Source organism: Myiozetetes cayanensis, unplaced genomic scaffold, assembly GCF_022539395.1.
Source record: "Myiozetetes cayanensis isolate MyiCay16 unplaced genomic scaffold, myiCay2020 scf4, whole genome shotgun sequence".
Classification (NCBI taxonomy): Eukaryota; Metazoa; Chordata; class Aves; order Passeriformes; family Tyrannidae; genus Myiozetetes; species Myiozetetes cayanensis.
The window spans coordinates 61497627-61516306 of record NW_026087631.1 but is presented as its reverse complement, the minus strand read 5'-3'; the positions used below and the strand labels follow the sequence as shown (position 1 = coordinate 61516306).

Below are 18680 nucleotides of genomic sequence, written 5' to 3'. Positions count from 1 at the left end.
GTTTTCAGTTTCATTTGTGGTCATAATCTCAATTTCTTCATTAATTACGATTTGCATTTGTTTATGACGTTTCTGCACTGTTTTTTGAAACATTAAAGGCTTTCTAATGTCACCTTGTGTATCAGGGAATGATACTACCTTTTAAAAAGTTTTTAATGAAAAAAATTTTACCTTGTGTAGCTTTTCCTTCTTCTTGATTTCATTGATGACAAACTTCATGTGAAAAAGAGGCTGCTTCATAAGTAGGCTGGTTTCCTTTTTTATCCTGTGTTCTTTACAAAGTACTACTGAAACTGGTCCCACCTTTTCCTATGTTCGTAGTTCCTGCATGGAAATTGAAAAATATTGGTAATATTGAAGGCCTGTCTTACAGAGAATATTATCCCTGGCAGTGGATCACAGGCCTGTTCTGACCCTTGTTTTTCTAAGCACCAGGAAATTTCTACAGGTACCCATGTCCCTCAAGAAGCAGTAGGCACTATAAAGATGTTACAATGATTTTGTCCCTTCCACCCTTTGACTTGAAGTTGCAGATCCATTATTCCATCTCTCCACCTCTTTTTCACCTACTCTTGCGTTTTTGTGGCTGCCTAATGGTAGGGAAGATTTTAAATCCTTACTGTATTTTACTGTATGGCCCCATCTTTTTGGTCCTGGGTATGGTACCTGGGCACATCAGAAAAGCCTTCTGTGATCTAGTTGGTTTTACTGTCCATGTGGACCACAGCTGCTTCTTCAGTTTTAAAGTTCTCTAAAAGGATCACTCAAATGTATTTAAACTTCATTTTCCTAACCTTTTTTAATATTATGGCCTTTCAGAGTGCTTAGAATAGAATGGAACAATCAAACTGTCATTTTTTACAACAATGGGAACAGAGAGTTCTCACAAATTGTATAATATATATTTAAATTTGCTCCTTCCTGTAAAATAGAAAAGAGTGGCATACAAAAACTCATTTTCTTCAAACCTTTTAAGGCACCAGGAATGGCATTTCTTTCTATGATTAGCTTAAAGTAATCATAAATTTTGCCTCTTGACGTACACATCACAATAAGGAGGGTGGGGAGTCAGACTGAGTTTAGGTCACTTGCTCAGGGTTTTACTTTTGCTGTTTCCCAGTGAATAAATAGATTTCTAGTTGTCTTGCTTCCATTCTGCATGTAATTTCTCATCATTATTTGGTTGCTTTCTTTTAAAGTCCTAACTTTCTGGCAGCAATATACTGAAAGAATCATTAAATTACTGGCCAAAAATGGGAGATTCATAATCTCTAGAGATAAAACTTTCAAAGATTTCAGCTTATGGTGTTTTCTCCTACAAAATACAAGAACAACTGTCTTCAGAAAATTATGGAGATGTTGAGAACAATCTTAATGTTTTAAGACTTTTAATTTTGAGAACAAAATGAGAGGCTTATACAGTTCCTTGTTCTGAAAGCAGTAATAAAATAATTCTGCACATAAATACATTTTAAGAGAATCATGTCAGCTACATATGCCCTAAAGCATCTTATGCATTTTTGTTAGGTTTTTGATTATGTATTTACAGACTTGCTCTAAGTTAACTTTTCTGCTTATGTCGGGTTTGATGGGCATTGTAATTGGTTTGTGACTTCAGTAGTATCTTCTGGGGAGATTTTTTTCCTTGAAGACCCTTCTTAATTCCACTTCCAAACTCTGCTTTTCTCGTTTCCAAAATATTGATGCTACTGCCTTTCACTGATTGCACATTCTGACAAATCCCTGATAGTCAAAAGGAAATTGAAGTCAAAACTGACCTTTTCTTACAAGAATCCTGGATAGTCTCTGAATTATTTAAGGGTAGATCTCTGTTTCCTTGTTCTCCTTCATGTCTGTTTATTTCAAAGTCTAGACCCAAATGACCAAGTAAATATGGACCAAAAAAAGAAAATATACAATTGATATTTTATGGAATAATGACTATTATATATTTAGTTGTTTCTTTTTAAATTATAGCCATAAGAGCAATGAAGCAATTTAAAAGCAAGAGTAATTCTTCTAGCAAGAGAGAAGCTGGTGACGGAGGGAAAGAGAAGAAAGATTTGGAACATCAGAAAGGAAAGAGGAATCGCCAATTTCCAAAAATATGGCTAACAAAATACTCCTGGTTAAAATATGATGATGAAAGGGGAATAATGTTTTGTGTACCATGTCGTAAACATAATGTGGATTTGGGGGAAAACATTCATAATTTTTGTTCTGGCACTGATGATTTCAAACTTGAATTTATAAACACGCACCAGAATAGCGAAGCTCATGCCTGGGCTACCTGCATGGAAGCGGCCAGTACTGCTTCACCAGACACAGCTTCTGCTGAGCAGATGTTGAAGAGCATGAACTCCTTAACATTAGGGACAGTAGAAAATATTTTTAGAACATACCATGCTATGGCTAAATCTGGTTCTCCCCTTGTAGATCTTGATGAAATTTATAAACCAGATAAGTTTTAACATGACCTTTCTCAGTTTTTCTCGGACTTACCCTTCTGAAGACTACTGCAGAGGCAGAACAGATCCATTGCTGATTATTAATTGCACATAAAAAATCAGTCCTCCCATAACAAGTACTCTTACAGCCAGGATATGACCAATATACTTCACAGCTTGAACCACTTTTCTTTCTCCCCTGTAAAAATATTTTTGAAAGTTGTAATAAGAATGCTGTATCTTGGTTTTTTATCTTGGAGCTGAGAATAAGTATAGTTCAGTGAAGTATCTGATTTCATATTTTCATAAATCTACATATTCTAAATGCAACTTTCTACTTGATAATTTCCAATCAAGGTAAGGCATACCAGCAGAATATATTTTTACCATCAAAGAAATAGCAATGATTCGTATCAAAAGATAGCTAAAATTAAATCATTAATGACCCCTCTTAGTTCTTCCAACAGTAATGAAGATGTACTAGAGATAATTTGGGAGAAATGAATGTGAGGTCATTCACCTTTAAATCAACCCGTTTTCTGAATCTGAAGATCAACTCTTTCACAGTGAAATGTGTGTAGTAATAGCTGAAGATGCACAATACGATTCCATATCATACTGTATCATGTAACTCTACACTGTACTGTGTTATGCTACACTACACACATGCATATATATACACACACATATCTATAGTCTCTTTTTTGGTGTTTTGCATGTATCTAGGTCTAAATAGTGTGTCAGAAATGGAGTAGGTTTTGAATGAATGCCTCGTGAAGGGATTTTAGCCAATTCAAGAAGAGTTAATCTGTAGGGATCAGAAAAAGGATCAGTACTGTGCACTATACAGTGGATTATAGAACATCTATCATTGAAATATGTTAAACTGTGATTTCTCAGACCAAAAAAAAAAAAATAAATAAAAAGTTTAGATATATTTTACCTTAGAAGAAATAGGGTATATATTATACAAGGTACCTTACTAGATATGTAGCATTGTTGATGCTAAGGGTTTTCTCTTAAATCACATAATCCAGAGAGAATTGTTTCCCCTCAAAGTTTTGAAATGGAAAGTTTTTAACTATGTTGAGATTAGAAAAATGTGTTGAAAATGTGTTCCCAGAATGTCCAACAGCTGAAAACCAAAAAAAAGAAATAAAAGCTGAAAGTATATTTAGCATCTATAATGCTGAAGTCACTTTGGTGATACAGGGGGGCATGTTTTCTCATAATCTTCCTTTCATCCATGTGATGATTCTTGCTGTTTTCTTCTGGGCAGTCTTTAGTTTATGTACATCCTTCTAGATCTGCAAATTCCAAAATTACATGCTAGCAGAAGCTTTAACATCTGGGAGAAAAAAAAAAAAAAAAAAAAAAAAAAAGAAAAAAAAGGATTATTTCCAATGTCTTCTTGTGTACTTTCTGGTAATATTGTGATCTGCCATATTCCCTAGAGACTTTTCTGTACAAATTTTGCTTTATCAGTAAGATTCCCATTGTGACATTTATGCAGTTCATTATTTCAGCCCAGTGGGACACTTGACATTTATCCTTATTGGATATTGTCCTTTTATTCTAGACTGTATCTCCAATTTGTAAAGCTCACTTTGAATTCTAATCCTATTCTCTAATATGCTTAAAATTCCTTCCTGAATTGTTTTATCTGTAGTATAATAAATGGATCAATTTGTCAGTCTGTCTCCTCAGAGTACTTTGATCTGTTTCTGGTGAAAGTTACTTGCTGATCTTGATCATCTGTCGAGTTTTTCGAAATCTTCATGAATACCAATTCTTTTTCCAAAGTACTTTCTGCCTCTTCTAATTAAAAATGTTTCCAGACATTTAATAATTTAATTTTCTGTTCAGTCTCCTACATTATTCAACTAAAACTTACTGGGTTTAGTTTCTTTTATTTTGGACTTAGCAAAAAGATTTTATGAAGAGCATACCTGTTTTGAAACGAGTCCTGTTAGGTGGACAAAGGCAATTCTGGGAATTGTTTTCCTTGTTCTTTCCTAGAAGACATTATTTACTTTTACCACTTGCAGACACTGGTATTCTTTTCTCGGTACCATCTGTGTAGCTGCCCACTCTCAGCATCTCTCTGTGATTATAAAGCATTAGCAGCTCTTGAACTAAAATGGTGAATCACCTTTCATCTCGGATTATAATCAGATATTCAAAAATGATTCCGTGCTCTGTAATATATACCCAAGTACATTAAATCCAGACAAAATACCTGAAAACACAGTGAGGAAAGTATTTCTTATCTTTTTTTTTTACATGTCTATGAGGGATTTCCTCTCTCTCTCTGAGACTTCCTCATCATTCCTCCTACGTGTGTCAGTAGGAGGAATTAAATCACAGTCCATTTGAAATTTTTGAACTATTAGAACTTTGGAATTATCCCACATCAGATGTTTCAGGAGGAGGTAATAAAGTAAAAGGAATTGCCCAACAGCTTATCAGCAATTCTGTAATTAATAGATAGAAAATTGCTTAACTCTGAGTGAAAGAGGATATGTTTCTTCACATTTACCACACAGGAAAAAAAGTGGGTAGATCACCTGGCAGAGCTTAAATATCTCAGAGTAATTCATGTTTGCTATAATATTTACCTGAAAACTGCATTCTAGCATTTGCTATAATCCAGTCCAAGTTCTATGACTGTAACATTTTAGATTGCAATCCCATTTCAGACATTAGTTTTGATGCAAGTTCTTAAAATTCCTTGCCCCTCAAATACTTTTTACATATGTTTCTAAAGTCATGTAGCCTCATAAAAAAATCAGATGAGAATCTTAGTATCCTTTTAGAATTTTATGCAGAAAAACCAAATTAAATTTCATTTCAGGAAGCCATAAACTCATAGGAAATACAGGAGCTACATTCTTTATTGCCATACATGGAAATCGTATTAGGAGTTGAACTGTTCTGAACATAAGATAACATGAGAAAAATTAGATTGCCAGTGATCAGATGTGGAAAGGCAAATTTCAGCAAAAAATGCAATAAAAATTATTGTAGCTGGTCTCTTCATGGTAAAGCACTGGGAAAAAAATAAGACTGAAAGAAGATGTAAAACTTTTTCCTGTTCTTTTTTATATGAAGTGTACACCAGCTCCATCATGGGCCATAGACTATTCTCCCCAAGAACCACTAAAATGTTACCTGGTTTATTGAATTACCTGTGAAGTCACCCAGTAATGATGCTTCTGTTATGCAGGCTTTATTGTACCATATGGAAGTGATCTGATTCTTGTAGCATGAAGTTTTTATCAGAAAATAAATTTGTGGTTACCTTAAAATTATTATATCAGCAAGCCAGAGTGCTTCAGTAAACAGCAAATGGTTTATCACATGGTTTTTTAGAAGGTATTCTTTCTCAATGTGATAACTCAAGAACTTTCACAAGGTGACATCAGAGCACTGTTACCACTCTACCAGTACTTTTTCCCCAGCTCTTGCTTTCATGTTGAAATTTATGGTAGGAAAGTCCTTCCTTCTTCCTGTCCCAACAGAATTTAGGCTTCACAAATCTGGTTGTTTCCTCTTCTCTCCAAGCTTATATATGTGTAGGATTCCTCTGCTGTACTAAGATGCACTGAGGGCATTAGTCCTATGTTTCCTGCTTGGAGGTAAACAGAGACTGTAGACTATTAATTCAAATTGGCTACTGGATTTTTAATACTGACATGAAATTAATATTCAAACACATTCTTAATTTTTCTACCACTTACATCTTTTTTCATAAAGTTACATTTCACTCCACTGTTTCTCTTCCAACGAAAATATTTCTTAGCCTTAAAATGTGCACAGCTGTGCTTTTTCAAAACAACACGAATTTCAACTGGAAAAAGAAAAAAAAAAGTAAGTCTTACCAGTATTTCACTGATTGTATACACTTTTAAAGTTAATCTTAAGACTTCCAGTTTTGATGCTCTGAAAGTGATCATAACCTGACCAAATCAGGTTTGTCTCTCAAAATTTAAATAATTTGAAACTTATTTTACAGGTTTTTTTGTTAATGCAGAGGTTTTGCAGTGCATCCTCACTGAGCTAGCCCAGTCTGTTTCTGGAAGAAAAGACTCTTATCTGTCTATTAAATTTAACATACATAATATTGCATTTTAATACTGTGTATGACGTTTGAAGTTTGCTTGCTCATAAGCAAATCCATGCCTATTTAAAAAACAAATAAGACTTACTGTACTTACCTGTCTAATGATTTCTGTAAAATAAAATTAATGGAGCTATTTTTAACTCCCACAACTCAGTTCTGAAAAGCTTTTTAAACAGATCAGTTTTGTTTCAAATTTCAACAGACAATGGTCTGTGTTTCTTATCCTGTTCTCTAACTTATGCTTGCTTTAAAGTGTGGAGATAGACTTATGATTGATTAAAATAGAGCACAGAGGGGGAAAAGGTTGGTAGGTATTCAGTACACAAAATCGTGTGATTGGTACTTTTGAATTGCTCATTAACTGTCAGTGTAGACTGTGTGAGGATAGATTAGTGATCATAATGGAGATCAGAACAAGTATCAAAAGAAATGCAGTGCATTAGAATATTTGATATTTTACTGTTAGATAGGCCACACATGATTTATTTTAAATGAGGAAATCTTATGTTTGGATTTGAAAATATTAACATTATCAGTTGTGCATAACAGTAAAACAAATAAGTTTCCCACATTGCTATTAAAATTAAAAACCAGATTTCTTTTAACAGAAGAATTCTATTTAAAATGCTAAATATATTTTTTTGATATTGACTTTTCTATTAGGTTTTATACGAAAGAAAGTATTTATTGACAGTTTTAGTCGCTTGATTAATTTGAATCGTGGCGAAAATTACCTTCCTGATCGATGGATGAACTTAAAACTTCCAGATGTAAGTTAACCCCTGTTTTCAACGGTAGTATTGGTTTGTGCAATATTGCACAATTGGTGCAACATTGTTCTTGTTAAGATAAAACCAAGATTATAGCTATTATAGGACATTATCAGTTTTTCCTTAAAATTCTTCTGCTTCACTAGAGGATTCTAGAAGCCACTGGGCCAGAAATAAAATGCTTTTTTCAGCAATATATTTATTTAAAATTTTCAAATCATGGGTTTTTTTATACACCATTGAAAATTCATTTCCAGGAGCTAAAATAACACTGTTAATGTTCTTCATTCCAGCACAGGAAGTTAAAATCTGGAGCTATATGACCTTAAACTTACTTACCTAAGATTTTCAGGTTTAGGGACATGAAAAATTAGAATTCAGTCTTTCCAAATCTTCTGTGCTGAATTGTCTGATCAATTTTACCTTCAAATGTTACTGGTAGGCCTATTGAATGAAATTGTTTACTTGTTTTAGCATGTTTTGATAATTATTTCTGACATAAACCATGATTCAAATCTGTGTTTTTACTGTATTTCACATGTGGGAAACAGCTTCATTTGTATATTCTTCACACAGATGAACTGCATGAGTAAAACATTTAAAGTTTCTCAGTGGTGTATTTCCATTGAGTTTAGTGAAAACTAGCCACAGCTGTCTTCATCAGTATATAAAAATCTAATCTTAGCACAGCAAATTAATTGTTTAGGGGAAACTACAAGTCAAATATCGTCTATTAACCAACCATATGTGCATGTATTCCATGTGCTGTGTTCTTTGAGAACTTTTAGTGCTTATAAATGCTATTTTTATTTTAATAACAGACTTTTCTTTCTTTAAAAGTGCCATTTTAAAATGAGACTTTTAAATTTATAATGAAAGCAAGACTTATTTACAAAAGGAAATGCATGAAGCGTAAGCTAAGGTATACATTTATTTTACACAAGCTATTCTGAGCTTAACTCACCATTTCACCATTCTGGTGTGACTTACCAGAATCTCAATAAATTTTAAATTACTAATAAGCAGCAGTGTTCCAGCCAGTATTAGCACAGATGACATCTACAATGTCACCAAATTGTCTCACTGTGCTGCCCCAGGGCCTTCTTCCTGTGAACACCTTCTTCTTAAACTCTGGTCTGAAGCAACTCAGACACTTCCCTCGACAAGGAAATCTGGATGTGGAGCAGAAAGTTGTGTAGAGGTGCATAGTAGGGTCTCACCATACCAGTGGTGCAGAAATGAACTGGACAGATTTGGATTCCCCTGTCAAACACAGTCCTTGTAATGCTGCCTCAGGAGATTTTAGAAATGTTCTCCTGTTTGTTTCTCCCTGTAACCAACTCTCCGATGTACATGCAATGTCTTCATTGGTAAAAAGACACAAAGCACTTTTTCTACCACTACTTTTTTCTAACTGAAAATAATGCTGGAGGAGAGAAAGCCACTTTGTCAACAACAGGACCAAGGATTTGCTAGATTTTGTGCTCATGCTGCTAAATTGTTAGTTCAGTTCTTAGTGCTCAAGGCGACAGGACATGGCTCAGGGTTTCAGGATGATATCTCATAGGCAGTTTAGATACAGAGCCCTATTTGGGGAGTTAGAGCATTTATTTAGAGGGATATCAACTGCACAGGCCAGCTGACACACAGTGGCCTGTGGCCTGTTTTTTTACTGATACATGCCCTTTAAATAACTGTGACATCTCTCTGCAGGACCTTGTCCTTCCTAGCCAGGATACACAGGATATTGAAGGAGTATGTTTGTATGTTTATGCATGCATATTTGACAATATTTGTCGTTCTGGTTTTGTAGTTACAAAATCTGGCATCTGCATTCTCAGTGAATGCAGAATTTACTGACTGGCGCAGATTCTTGGTAGCAGCAGCACAACCTTGGCCAGTGCCATCTGTGACACAACTCCTCAAAACACTGCATAGCTTCAAGGCTGTTGATGAAGCCGGATCGGGCTTTGTTACAAAGGAATACTACATGCAGGTTATAATTCTTTTCTCTTTTGAATCATGTTTTGTTTTGCTAAACTCTCTAAATTGAATGATATATTGTTGGGTTTATTCACATTCAGAAACTCAGTCTGAATTTTAAATGTTTTTGGGTTTAAGGGTGCTTTCTGGTAAAAAGTGTTTTCAGGAAATGTTCGTATTGCCACAAATCAAGCTTACTTTTTACTTCCATTTCCTAGTTTCACCATTAATTTAAAGTAAAAATAATTTCTGTTTTAAAGAAACCATTCTGTGTGCACTTTGATGACTATTAGCTTATTTGACACTGAGCAAGATTAAAAAAAACTTGCTCAAGCATAAATAAGGATTTTAGTTTCAGCTCATCAGCTGTACTTAATTGAAATATTTCTAGATTTTTTTCCCATTATTATTTCCTCAAATTAAGATTGTTTTCCAGACCTTGAGTTCCTGCAAAATTATAAAATTCTTTGATCTTTTCTCAGAAGATAGCTTCTATTTGAATTACTATGTGGTTTAGCAAGGTTTTTCAGTAAGTTTCATGGAGTATTAAGAATATATTTTTCTTCTTTTAGAAAAATTCTGCTCATTAAATTTTCACTTACTTTACTTTCTTAATCATACTTAGAATGACTACTGTTTCATTCTTTTAGTCCATACTAGCTATGAATATCACATATATATCTATATACATATATGTGTCTATAGATGTATGTGTATATATGTGCATGAATACACAAAAGTACTACAGTTCTGCCAGTTTGCATTTGTTGATATTAAAAATAATTTTCAAATTCTTTTAAATAGATTTCATAGAACATTTATTGCAATTTGCTTTCCAATCACTTAATGTTGGTTTTCTTCAAAAACTAAATAAAGGCTATGTTTCCAGAAGTCTGTCAGTTTCAGAACTACTTTGATTAATTTAAAAATTCTGGGGGTGCCTTCCAATCCCTACCCACCCCTGACTTGCAAAGAAACAAATGCTGCAGAACCAAAAATCCCACAAAAAGTGCAGGTTTATATGCACCTTTTTTTCTGTTGTTGTAATTTTTACTGAAGTGTGAGTATTTAAAAAGAAACTAACAGGTATAAGGCATGCAGACTGAGAATGTACACAGGATCTTAGAGTCTCTCCATGCCTATCCTATTGTAGATTTAGTTGATGTTTTCTAGTCTAGTATTACAGAATTCGTTCTGAGCACTATTAATTTACAGCTGTAGCTATAGCTCTGTAGGCATTACAGGACATGCTCTCTAGGCATTACATTAGTCATCTTTTTGGGAGCAGGGAAAGCGTGAGAAGAGCCATGACTCCATCCTTCATCATCCTGAATTGTGGACAGTTTGTTCTGAAAGTACAGTTCAGACAAAAACTATGGAGGTAGTAAATGGTATCCTAAAAGGAAGAAACCAGAACATGCATAGAAACTCCACGTTTTGCTTCTTCAACCATGTAGTTTACAACTATGTATTTTCAAGGGTATAAATTCACTTCTACCTAATTTTCAGTAATTTCTCAAGTATCTGTTATGAAGTACAAACAGGTACTTAGTTGTTCTGTATTAATGTGTATTAATAATAAATTCAGTTTGATTAAGTCCAGGAATTAAGCTCTTAGTAACCCGTCTGTTGAACAGTTAGAGAATAAAGATCACCTTATTTTAATGTGTGAAAATTAACATTTTTTTTTTAAATCAGGTTGGCTTATGGTTTCATGGAAATGAAGATCCAAGCATAACAAAAGGTTGCACACAGTCTATGTCTTTAGATAGGCTAAAACGCCTCATAAAGGTAACTAAAAACATAGGTATTTTGAAGAGACTACTATTGAAACCCGAGAGGTCTCATACAAAAGTTTCTTGTGTCTTTTTTTTCCCTGTAATTGCTTCAGTGTTTCAGTGTTTTTTGAGGTCAGGTGGTGCTTCAGAATAATGTAGAAAGGAATCTAAGAATTGTCCTACTGTATTCTAAATCTAAAGTAGTCTACTCAGAATTAATTATTTGTGGTCTTCATTGAACAACATTAATTTTGTTACACAGTAAGCAGCTTTGTAAAGAATGGGAGACAAATGATCGCTGCATCTAAGCTCATAGATATTTCCATGAAAGAGAGAGCTAATAGTGTGATCTGAATACAAAAAATGCTTTGAACATGTTTGTCATGATACAAGATTTTATTAATTTCTCTATATTCTGTGAAATTCAATTTCTGTTTCCTTGAATTACTTAAACACATGATTTATCTGGATTTACACAGTATTAATATGCTTTTAAACACAGTATGTCTTATTCACAGTAGCTATTGTATTTCATCCTTTTCTCTACAGTCCTTGATTTATATTCCATTAAATTCCACTAGTGGAAATTGGTTTACATATTTTTGTCCTTTTATAGTTTTTCTTCAGTTTATTTGCTGATACCAGAAAAGGTCCTGCTCTGCTCGACTACACTGAGATGCTGCTTTATTTTGCCTCCCACTCTGATCCAGTTGAAGGTGTATACAGAGCACTTAGTGTTGCTACTGGAACATATGTTCACAGAAAAAAGGAAGCCTCTCATCCATGTGCGGTAAAGTATTACAGTAAATTACTAGAGAAAGTAGTAGTGCTTTCAAATTGTAAATTAACTGTATTTCTGTATATTTGCTTACCCTGGGTATCTCCAGTCCTTACAAGTAATCTCATTGACTTCATGTGAACTCTGCAAATAGTTTTACTGACTTTGGTAATAATACTCAGAAGTATCCTTCCAAAAGTCTGGAAATTTACCTGCTAAGTAATAGTGAAAGTTTAAGATATTTACTGGTACATACGAATGTAAGGTAATTCTTTGGCCTAGTCTTAGGCCAGCAGTCAGTCCCCAGGGATTAGACTGTAGTGTGACTGTAGTGTTATCTATGGATGCGAAACCTGATATTATTGCTGCTCTTGCTATATTTTCCACTGTGTTTCTTTGGGGTATTTAGAAGTAGATACACTGTTGTTATTATTTTCAAGTGTTTAGTGTTACCTGTAAACCAGAAGGATTAATAATAATTAGTTTCATACAAAATAATTTTTATATTATTTTCACAGCCATGATGAATGTGTTCTCAAATCAAATTAAACTGGTCTTTTGAACATTTTTGATACTTCTGGAGTATGTTTTTATTTTTAAAGTCTCAAAACTGCAATTAGAGCACTCCATGCATCAGTTACTTATTATTGAAGTACAAGTCATTTTTTTGAGACATAAATTACTTATAACACACCTTGGAAAGAATATGCCATTCCAGATAATAAAATGTTTCATTGCACTGTCACAACCACGTAGAATTTGCCAATACTTACAGTACAGTTGAGATCTCTAGAAACAGTAAAGAAAGGGCATTATTGTACTACACAGTGTAATCATATAGATAAGCATAATAACATCACTTCAAATGACAAAACATATTATACTTCCCTGTGTTTTATTTGGCACAACAGAGTTTTTGTACATTGGAAAGTCTGAATAAGACAATTTCTTTTTCGTACTTCATAGCAAGAAGTAGAGCACAGAGTACTCCCAATTAGATACTGTGGACCTGAACTTATTTTCCCACATTTCAGTGGAAAGTTCTAACTCTCATCTCATTGGATATAAAGCTACACAATCTGTTCTCCTCTTTACCAGTTTCTGCTGTGTTTGATCTGTTTGGTTGGAAGTTTTGTAAGATATAACTGCAGTGGCATTACCACCTAAGTGTCAACAATTTCTTTAGGCTCTGAGTCACAAGTGAAGGTGAACATTTGCCTTCAACCTACAATTAACAACATATCTCTGAGCAGAAGGAGTTATATCCCATCTAACTGAGAATTTCCTCATGCCTGATTTCCCAGTCAAGGCATTGGCTCTGTTAATCTGTGCTATGTCCTATGTGCAACGTGTTATACAGACAGTTCGTGTGCCTAATTCATTTGGGGACCCTCTTAGAACCTTAGGAATATCTAAGAATTAAATGTTAAATAAATCTTGCTTGTGTGGATTCTCTTTGACTTTATAATTATCTGTTGTAAGTTGGTCCTCAGAATCACAGGACTGATAGAACATAATTTTAATATTTTCTTTCTTCTTATGCCTTGTGTTCTGTCTTTGTGCACTTTAATAATAATGTTGAATACAGACAAAAGAGAACAAAAGAAATCCCATTCCATTGAAGCAAATTCGTTTTCTCCATTGGTTTTATTAGAGCCAGCATTTCATGCAAGTTATTCCACAAACACAAGGGGGCAAAAAGTAAATTGTATATTGATATTGTGTCATGGTTGAGCCAAGCTCCATCAAATACAGAGAATCCTGAAGACATCCAAAGTGGTTTGAGGCACCAAATTAAGAACCTAAATCTTTGTTTCACTGCGGGTGTTTACATGTGATCTAAATATCCCAGTTCTCGCTAGAGGTACTGGAAATTTAACAAGTATTATCAGTGGAATATTCATCAGTCAAATATAAAGACCTATATTGCTCATCTCTTAGAAGTTTTGTAGTACAACTTACATAGTTAGCTTATAAGTAGGAACTTATACTGCTGCACCTCATTTGTCTCGTCTCTTTTGCTTCTTTTGTGCTGATAATTGTAATGGCTTCTCATTGGTAACTGCCTACAGAAATATGTCTGAAACTTTCATACTGTTAATAAGAAAAGCTCAGCCAAATATATTCTTGAGACTTCTTTAACTTCATTGCAAAGACCCTCTCACTTAAAATGCTTAACTTTTAAGTCTTGGTAATGTTGTTATTGGCTATGTAGGTCTGAAAGCTAAATGTAAATGATGCAGGGGGAGATAGGAAACTTCAGTGTTGATATTTGTGTAATGTCAACTATTTTGTGTTAAAAAGACTGTATAAGTGACTCTGCTCCTCCTGTGTTCAAAATTGCATGTATTAAGGCCTAAGGCACGTAGCACAAGTGTGACTGAATCTCAGCAGTCTCTCCCTCCCAATGAAGAGAGAAATGGTTTGTTCAACTAAATGCAATTTCCTGTTGTTGTTAGTTGTTAGTCTACACAGTGGCATAATCCTGTCAAAGCATTGTTCACCTATGTGAGATCCTTTCTCATTGTTGTGCTCCCAAATCTCTACAGCAGGTTTGAGTTTGGGGTTCTTTTTGGTTTGTTTTTTTTTTTCCTTTGGCCAGCCCTTATATCACCATGAAGTTACCTAATTGCTTGTTTAAATAAAATTCGAATTTTTCTGCATAAAACAGAAAATCTCATCTTTTTCTGTGGAGAGCTGTTGAGTCTGTGTTAACTGTGGCCAAAATGGAGTTCTTGCAGTGACTTCTTCATTTGGACTAGAAAATTCCTACTGGTTTTTTTCATGTGAACATCCAGAATCCTCAAGTTTACTCCTTATATAAAGACAAAGTTCTTGGTATTGTAATTTATAGCTATTAAATATTTTTATGTTTTGTTGCTCTGAGAAATGTTAATTTTTCTGTAGAATGTTGGCCACATTCCTGGAAAAAGCTATTTATTAAATTTCTGCTAATGCCAACATTATGGATATTCTGGACTCTTAAGATCTATTCTGTCGTCCTACAGTGCAGTAGATAATTTTGTCTGAGTTGATTATTTTTGTTTTACAAGGACTTAAGTTTGAAGTGTAATCCATTGATCCTTAATGAATGTTTAACTGAAACAGATGATCTGACAAGAGTATTTACCCCCAAGTATTATACATTAATTTTCTTAGGATTCTCCATGTCCCAACACATTGTCAAATGAGAAGACTTCAACAGAAAATGAAAAAGAAGTCTTGAATTACACAGGTGAAGGAGTAATTTCAGTGGCAACTCTATTCAAAGTGTTTCATACTGGAGGAAGAAAAGATCAAGATAATCATAGATTTAGCAATTTGGAGAAGGCAGGCAACTATGATGAGGTAGGCAGATTGATTCAAAGAAGGTTTGGTAGCGTGCATTATATGCTATATAAATACCAGCCGTGATCTTTGCTTTTCTACCATTTTTTTAAACAATAAATTGACGGTATATTTTTTTTTTCTTTAAAGAATTTCATCAAAATATACAAAGAATTAAGTACTGAAGATCTGACACCTATTCCAGTTGAAGTCCTTTTGATTCACTCTTTCATGAAAGACTTGATCAACAGCTACCAAGGATACAAACTTCATGTGAGTATTGCTTTTTGGGACCAAGAACTTTGTAAGCACGCGTATTTAAATTTGCATTATCCTAGAAATGTAAATTTAATTAGTGTAGATGCTGCCAATTTGCAACATAGATCAACTGTACAGCTGTAGGTTAGATCAGTTGTTTTCTTGTCCGTGAAAGACTGTGCTGCTTTCTGACCTATTTTTTGTACACGTCTGGCTGGCCTGTAGCTACAGGCAGTTTTCTACTGCCTTGTCACATTCAGCATTGCTTTTCTCCTTACCCATAGAAAGGAGACTGTGCTATCTTCCCAACAGGATCACACTGCAGGACACTATAGGATATGTGATAGGTTGTGTTCCATCCCAGGCCGACCAGACTGCAGAAAAGGGCATGCAGAGGTAGTAAAGGACCAAGTGTTCTTCCCTACCATTCTCTAGAGTTTCCCTGTTACCTGCACCCATGCTTAAACATGCATTAAAACAGTTGCACATAAGGCAGGTTTGGACCAGAGTATAACCCTATTTAATGTATCAAACTATGGCAAAAATACACAATATACAAGGTCTAAGAAAACAGTGTGAAACAAGAGGAAAGGATGCTTGCATTTGCATGCCCAGAGTTCAAATATAAACAGTCTTCACTGGTTTAAGATGATCACCACCAGGGGCACATACTGTCCCACAAAATTTGAATAAGATAAATTATACTTCAGAAGTAACTTGCTATTTCTTAATTATATTCATCGCTTGTAGCATGTGAAGTGCCCATCGCTCATAATCTTTGTTAGTAAAAGATGAGATATAAGAATAAAAGAATATATTTACTCAGTCAAAGAGAGGGTTAAAAATTAATTTGCTATAATAGGAAGGGATAGAAAGGAAAAATGTAAGACAAAGAAAACACAATTGAAGATTATAACTATCAATGGGTATCTTGCCTATGTTGACGTCTCAGCCAGTTTTGGAATATAGACACCATGGAATGTTAGGTCATTCCTCCCTTTCCTTCCCTATTCTTTCTTCCTGACCCGTTTTATTTAATTAGTACTTTATTTTATAATTTGAATTCTTTTTCCATCCTCACTGAATTTCTCGTAAACCAAAGAATTTCTTGAACCAGTTGCCTGTATGTGTTCCATCTCAAGATTTGTTCTTCACACTGGCTTTGTTACGTTTAACATAATGCAACCTCTTCACATAGACCCAATGTGATGCAACCTAAAATAACACTTAACTAAGGTGTAAACTGAGAAAAGCCGTATCTATATGCTTGACTATTTACAGTGAGGGTGACTTTTTTTTAAAATCTCTTCACACTAACCAAGAGCTAAAAACAAAATAAAAATCACAGCATCTATTACTTATTAAAATTTCTAATATTCCTTTACCACTTTTAGGAGGAACTGTTATATAGCTTAAACAGTAGACTGTAGTACACATTTAAAATTTTTTAGCTACCATTGATCACCTATGTTATTTCTGGCTGGCAGGATATATTCAGAGCACTTGAGTTATAAAAATTGTCACTCTGTGAGAAAAGGTGTAAGATAGTGTATATGAATCTTGGCAGTAGCTGAGGGTTTCAGTGTACATATTCTAGCCCAAAGGAGTTTCCACATCTTTTTATGTTGATAGCATTGCACTTCAATAATACATTTTTCCGCTTATTTGGCAGGTTTGTTTGATGCCTGTATCTCCTGACTCAACAGTTAGGTGATGCAGAGCTTCACTGCTCCTTTGTAATACTTTAACATTTTCTCTTGAAAAGGCTTATACTGTCTGTATCTCAAATATAGTACTCTACAGTTTCTATACTTAAACCAGAATATTTTATTCCTTGACTGTATTGCTATATACAGACTGCTGTTTTATGGATGAAATCAACACTTCAGTCTTACTTTAAAGTTCTGACTAACTGGTGAAGAGTTCAGGCCACAAGTTCTTAACTCAGGTTTACAAAAAAGTGTTATATTCATTAGCAAACAGGCATAGAGACCCAGGGGCCGTTGTTGTAAGTACATTACAATTCTGGTCTAAAATATGTGAACTCCAGGAAGTCTTCCTTTGTCAATTCCATATTTGGGGAACAGGTAAACTTTTTTCTTTCAAAGACATTGCCTAAGTAAGTAAAACAATATTTTTCCCAACAATTATTTTTTCAGAAATTCTCCTGAGAGATGTCTAAAAAATGAAATTCGACCGCAGTGCTGTTATTTTGAGATCATTTACAAGATAAATATAGCAAGTTAGGGTGTGGTTTCTAAAGTTAAAGTGTTTCTGCTAATGCAGTCAGAAACATCAGAAAATAAAATGTTTTGCTGAAAGCTATAAATTGAATACCTAGCTTACAATTTTTTTGAGTTAGGACACCTGATTCCTTTGGATCTTGGTGATCTGTTCAATTTTAACCAATACAATCTCTCATAAAAATATTTTTTCAAGATGAGATATATTCTTGTCTTTTGAAAGGGTTGTTTTCTTAGTTCATGTACTAGTGGGCTGTCAACATCCTACATGATGAACTTTCTGACTTTTAGCCTTAGTAAGAAGTCAACAAAGAATAAACTTGGAAATTCTATGACTTTTTCATCTGGTCTTTCCTGTCCTGATTACGAATCTTTCTGGTCCTGACTAGAGCTTTCAAGTGGTTTGCCATTATCAACACATATTTTTTCTGCTTATCACATGAAATTTGTTACTTGAGAGTAGTTAGATGACACTTATATGTGTGTGTTTATGAATACACTTCATTACATTCCAAATTAAATTTTCTTTAAATACCTTTAATAATAAATGAGACAATATTTTTCTTAGACCGACTGATTCAGGAGGAAGAAACAAGGGATTCTGCCTTTTCCACTGCATGGGTTTGTCTCTTTGGCTTGATCAATTAAAGGGTCTTCTTCAGGCCTTATATTATTTATTTTACAGTTGTTCCATCTGTTCTGAGACTGTCAGAGATACAGAACTAGAGAAACAATCACACATTTCAGTAACTCTGCATTTTGATTCCAATAAATTTAAAGAAGGAGTCTGGGTTATATTCTACTTCTATAATTTGTAACGCGTAGTGCAGTATCTGTTAATCTGAGTGGACTACTTTTGTGTAGTTACTGAGGATAACAAGATAGCTTGATAATTAGAATTCAGCTTATTGATATAAAAATATTATGCATTGGATAAATTATGTTACATTTTTTATCCTGCTTTTAAGTCCTG

General features: G+C 34.2%; 1 protein-coding gene across 9 annotated transcripts in view; it reads left to right on the top strand.

Annotated features, from left to right (window-relative positions):
* The window catches only part of SPEF2 (sperm flagellar 2), a 77054-nt gene that overhangs the window by 55279 nt on the left and 3095 nt on the right, over nt 1–18680 (top strand). For 3 of the 9 annotated variants that reach the window (XM_050329255.1, XM_050329251.1, XM_050329250.1), the window contains 6 exons: nt 7234–7340; nt 9154–9336; nt 11022–11114; nt 11718–11891; nt 15039–15227; nt 15357–15479. In XM_050329255.1, the coding sequence (XP_050185212.1) occupies nt 7234–7340; nt 9154–9336; nt 11022–11114; nt 11718–11891; nt 15039–15227; nt 15357–15479 (869 nt within the window). Of the gene's footprint in view, nt 1–1977; nt 9351–11021; nt 11115–11717; nt 11892–15038; nt 15228–15356; nt 15480–18680 lie in introns of those variants that run through there. The other 6 variants (XM_050329252.1, XR_007630535.1, XR_007630534.1 and 3 more) reach the window with 6 other exon arrangements.